Below are 6,000 nucleotides of genomic sequence, written 5' to 3' on the forward strand. Positions count from 1 at the left end.
TATCTTTGCAAGCACAAATTGTTTTTTTTTATTATTATTATTTATTTATGTAATTTTTTAGTTTAATCAGTCTTTTTAATTCTCACAGGACTATCGTCAAAGATGATTGACAATTAGAATACAGTTTGGATTGGTGGTATGGTTATGTTTTGGGCAAGAACTCCCAGCCCACCCATGCAGCCTAGCATAAATAAGATAGGGATGGGCGTATCGATATGAATTATCCATATATCAATACTGACGATACTGACTGTATCGAATGTATTGATACTCAAATAAACATATCGATATTAAGGTGTGTTTTTATGTTACTAGTGATTTTGTTTAATTAACAATCAATTTAAACATTAAGCATAAAAATTAATCTTAGCTTCGTGAATACATTCAGAGATGAATGGAGAGTGAAATGCAGCCAGCTGTGACCTGGATGCTTGATCTCTTTCTTCCGTTTGCATTTAATTTTGTTATCTTCTGTTTTCAGTTAATTTAGTTCTTTATCTGGTATCGGCTGGGATTATTTGCGTTTTGCATGATGTTGCATTTAACCTTGCCTTTTATTTTACTTATATTAAGGTGACGTTGTTAATCTATCATCTATGCCTTCGTCTCATCCTGAAAAGAACATTTTACTTCCGCATCCAAAAAAGGTAACACTCTAGAATAACTCACAATATGAAGCATTAGTTAAGCATTAGTAAATACTTAAATCATTTATAAAGCATTAATAGACATTAGTAAGCAGTTTATAAATACACCTATAAATGCTTTGTTCTTGATTAAGGATATATATAATGTTTCATAATTGTATTTTCATACTTTATTAATGATCAATTTATCATTTCTAAATTATGTATTACATTATTTACAAACCAGTAATTTAGGAGTTGTCAGTGGTTCATAAGATCATTTAGAAAGTGTAAGTAAATGATTAATAAACAATTTAAATATACATTTATGCATCTTATTATTAAGACATATAGCAATAGTTACTCAGTGTGTTAATAAATGCTTTATTAACACATATTCCTACTGTAATTCATGATTAATTCTGGTAGTTGTAAACCATTTAGTAGTTGTCAGTTAACTATTTTTGTGAGCTCATCTAAAGTGAGGACTATTCATGGCTCATAAAGCTTTTATTAAAGGAGATTTAAAGGATATGGAACATAGAAATATTTATTTCAAGGAAAAAATGAACCTTAAGGCAGGTAACTTGATATAAAATTAAAAGTAAACCTCTGCAATTTCACAGACAATAAAAATCCCTGTACTCCTCCAGAAAACACATAGTGTCAAAACTACCTCAGTGCTAACTAAAACATCAGCAATGCAGAAGATAACTAAAATGTCCTTTGTAAAGCTTTACAAGGCATGAATAGTCCTTACTTTAGATGAGCTCACAAAAATAGGTAACTGACCACTTCTAAATGTTTTATAACTACCTGAGTTAATCATGAATTACAGTAGGAATATGTGTTAATAAAGCATTTGTTAACACACTGAGTAACTATTACTATATGTCTTAATAATAAGATGTATAAATGTATGTTTAACTGGTTTATTAATCATTTACTTACACTTCCTAAATGATCTTATGAACCACCGACAACTCCTAAATAACTGGTATGTAAATAATGTAATACTTTATTAATGATCAATTTATCATTTCTAAATTAAGTATGAAAATACAATTATTAAACACATTATAGATATGCTTATAAATCAAGAACAAAGCATTTATAGCTGTATTTATAAACTGCTTATTCATATCTAATACTGCTTTATAAATGATTACTTGACTGTCTACAAATGCTTAACTAATGCTCCATAGTGTGCAGTTATTATAAAGTGTTACCAAATTCGTAACGGGAGGGAGCGCGGTCAATTTAAACAATAGGAAAACAATGGATCGGAATGACAGTTTGGATGCAAGGGAAATTGTAAATGTTTATTTATACTTGTATGACAGACCACAGCCATACAATAAGCCTGCTATGCGGCCAAGAGAGCAGGAACAGGCCAGAATTAGACAGAGGAGACAAATTGAGTTGTGGTGTGAGGAGAACCAGTGGAGAACAGGACAGGTGACCAGTGTTAGCTTATAGATACACTTTAGCTAATGATATGTAACACTGTTCTCAGATCACAATATTGTACAGATTATTGTCATGTAGCAGACAACAGCAAAGCTAGTATTGGTCATCTAGGAGTATAGATACCTACCAATAACAGAAACTAATGAGCTTTGATCAATATCCGTCCACTCTAACATTGCGTGATATAGCGGTTTCTCATCATGACTGATCTGGTAGTTAGCAAATGTAAAAAAAAAACATTGTATCTCTCGCCGGTGGCTGAACCACAGACAGTATAGTGTTATTGTATATCTTTAATGTTATCCTTTATTAATTAATTTTGTGTTATGAGTTTATATCATGCCTATTCATTGATTGTGTGAGGATGTATATGACATCATGGGGGTCTTGATTACGGCTGTGGTGGTCTTCTGCTCTGCCATGTAAGTACTCTGCTTTTCCTCTCTGTTGAACTTCATTTGAAAATTTTTTTCATTTATGGCACCAGAAGTCGCCTTCCGGTTGTCACGTTCAGTCTTAGTTTCAGTTTCAGTATCAAGAACTTTTAGTTTGCTTCTCTCTGTTTTTCAGTGTTCGCGTTAGTATTTTGTTGTCATGGTTGTTTGTTAAATAAATGATTAGATCACACCTTTTTGCATTTGAGTTTGTTATCTTGTGTTTATAAGCCCTTTAGTTCATTTGGTTCCTTGTCTTGTATTGTTCGTGTCTTGCGTTTAACCTTGCCTTTTGTTTTATTTATATTAAAGTTACGTTGTTAATCCATCATCTGTGCCTCTCATCACATCCTCTTCCTTGACGCAGATGTGACATAAACAATATATTTCTTGTTCACAGTAATAAAAAACCTGATTAAGGATTAAACATAAGGTTAAAAATTGTTGCAAAACTGCCCAGCAGGTGATGATATGCACTAAGAATGTAAGTTGCTATTAAACAAAGGAAGAAAAAATAAGCATGGTGCACTTCTTCTTAGCGTCCATTTCTATGGTGATTCCTGGATTTGGCGCTCAGATGAAAAAGTCTTTGTGAGGTCAATGTTAACTCTTGAGTTTCATACTCTGGGTTGACTGAAATTACTCCAGACTGTGGTTTTGGAACCTGCATACCTTGAGTAAGCAAGGTTCAGTGTTGGGGTAGTTACTCAAAAAATGTAATTAGTTACTAGTCACTAGTTACTAGTTACTTCTGTAAATTGTAATGAGATTACTTTACTAGTTACTGGATTTGAAAAGTAACTTCACTACTTGTTACTTTACTTTTTCTTAATTTACCATGTAGATACATGGACAAACATCATTGGACAAACAAATGGACAAACAAATCCAGAAACAACAGGATAAAGAAGGCTATGGTGGGGTCATTTTAAAATGATGTCAACACACAAGTTTCAAAACACAGGCTTTGAATCGCTAATTCAAAAGTGAAAGTACTAATGCTCACGGCCGCACGGGCATTCATAACGGCACCGCGCCAGTGGACACGCACGGTTATGAACGCCCGTGAATGCATTTTAATGATGGGTTCATTAATGATGAATTTATTATTATTATTAATAAAAACCCAACAACAAAACAATACAATCAATGACAAACTCGCTTAAATAGGCGCTCAGTCAAAGGTGAGGCGAAATGGGTGAGGTGCGACTCTCGTTCAGCCCACTTTGAATTGAGCACAGACGCGTTCAGTTCTGTAAAACTGAATGGTCACATGCAAAATAAAGAAATAAAATATTAAGTTTTGTTGCCAAATTTAATTTTTTTTTTTATTTGATTATTATTTAGTCTATTTGTTTGATTTGTAATGATTTAATTATAATTTAATTAATTGCTTGTCATCAACTTGTAATTCCCTCGCGAACCCCCGTTTGGGAAACCCTGTTTTTTTTTAGAACATTATTTACATTCATTCCTTGGCGACGCGTCATGCAGCCAAGCTACAGGTATCGCGTTTATTTTGTTTTTCCTTTTTTATTTAAAATATTCACAAACTTGTTAACTAGGCTATATCATGAATTATATGATATTTTCCGATTGTCATATATGTGGAAGTGAATGTGTTTTGTTTAAACACCTTTATAATGATCATGTTAGTTGATAAAACAGAGGATCTGTCGGATTTACATTACATAAATTCTTCAATTTTTAATAAGAGAGTAAACTTTAAAGGATTATTGCAGCTTCCATATGAGTGTATGGAATCAGCATTTAACAAACTATAAATGTCTTTTTTATAGCCTAGTCCTCATTCAAACGTCCGAAACCTCAAATAAACATGTGGTTGAAAACTTAGTTGTGAAATATGAAAAGCACAGAGCGCGTCAATCTCTGGCTCAGCGCCAGCAGCGGGAAAGCAGGTTTGAATTTAGCGTATTGAACGTTCTCATCACACCGGTGTTATGCCGAAACCTGCTGAAACCCCCTGTCTTCATCTCCATTTCCCGCTCCAGCAGCTACGTCAAATCGATCTCTATGGCAACGGCACATACAGGCACACGCATGCACGCACCACTTAAACAGAGAGAACTTTACACACAGGCAAACGCGGCTTGGGTAAGGAAGGAAAGCGCGTTCCTATAGTCTAGTAAAGTAGTGTAGTTACCAATATTATTAGTGTAATGCGTTACTTTACTTCGTTACCCAAAAAAGTAATATCGTTACTGTAATCCGTTACTTTGTAACTCGTTACCCCCAACACTGGCAAGGTTTGAGTTTATCACCCAAGGGTTCAGTGTATATGTGATGATATGTTAACCTTGTTTTCTGGAATACCCCCAGATCCATAGCATATGGGACAGTAGCAATCTTTTGGGTGACAAGTCCTGGCTTAAGGTCTTTTCATGATCCCATGCCCCTCTCTCCTGTATTTAAATATATAACTATTAAATAACACTATTTAAATATGTTTTTATGTTGACAGAACACAGCAGAAGCTCATGAAACTTTTTCTGGACCAGATGCTGGTATGTTTCATGAACTTGAGCCTCTTTCTAATTCTCCTTCAGGAGACTCACAACATCAGTTGGAGATTTTTTCTAGACATGATTCTGGAGACCCATGACTGAATCTCTTTCTGACTGTGAACAACATGCTGAGTGATGTTTTTGATTTTTATAGCAGATACAGGTGTTATTTTTAACCCTCTGGGGTCTGGAGTGTGTTATGGGCCCCGGGGATGTTGACATGCCTTAACATGTGTGCTTTTTTCTGTTACCCCATTTAAGCCCACCGGCAACTATAGTTGCCACAGTGTATGGTTGTCATTTTCCTTTTGTAAGTATTTTTCTAGATGTTTTCCATGTTTTATGTCTCAATGACATGCAAGAAAACAACCAAATAAAAGGATTTCAAAGGCGATGAAACTGATCAGGAAGATTATTTATAAAGCAATCTTTAGTGGTAGAAGTGATGGTTCTACCATATTTATGGCAGGGAGGCAGTTTAGCCGCTTTCACTAAATGTAATATACACGAGACTAGATAATGATCTGAGATGTCGTCACTCTGCTGCAGAATTTCAACGGCATCAATATCAATTCCATGTGACAATATTAAATCTAAAGTATGATTACGACAATGAGTGGGTCCCGACACGTGTTGTCTAACACCAATAGAGTTTAGAATGTCTGTAAATGCCAATCCTAATGAGTCTTTTTTATTATCTACATGGATATTAAAATCACCAACAACAAGGACTTTATCTGCAGCTAGTACTAATTCTGATAGAAAATCGGCAATCTCTTTGATAAAGTCTGTATTGTGCCCTGGTGGCCTGTATACAGTAGCCAACACAAATGTCAACTTACATAATGTTACGTAAAGCACCATCACTTCGAAGGAATTATATTTGAAAGACTTCTGGCTGATACTGTAAATATTACTATAAATTACAGCAACACCTCCCCCTTT

At 34.5% G+C, this 6,000-nt stretch overlaps 1 protein-coding gene across 1 annotated transcript in view; it reads left to right on the forward strand.

Moving 5' to 3' along the window:
• The window catches only part of LOC125246578, a 72,437-nt gene extending 66,917 nt beyond the window's left edge, over window positions 1-5,520 (forward strand). Inside the window, exon 9 of the mRNA XM_048157540.1 lies at window positions 5,013-5,520. Coding sequence (XP_048013497.1) covers window positions 5,013-5,153 — 141 coding nt within the window. The 3' untranslated portion in view covers window positions 5,154-5,520. The remainder of the gene's footprint in view (window positions 1-5,012) is intronic.
• The last annotated feature ends 480 nt before the right edge of the window (window positions 5,521-6,000 follow it).

The sequence above is a fragment of the Megalobrama amblycephala genome, linkage group LG15, assembly GCF_018812025.1.
Source record: "Megalobrama amblycephala isolate DHTTF-2021 linkage group LG15, ASM1881202v1, whole genome shotgun sequence".
NCBI lineage: Eukaryota > Metazoa > Chordata > Actinopteri > Cypriniformes > Xenocyprididae > Megalobrama > Megalobrama amblycephala.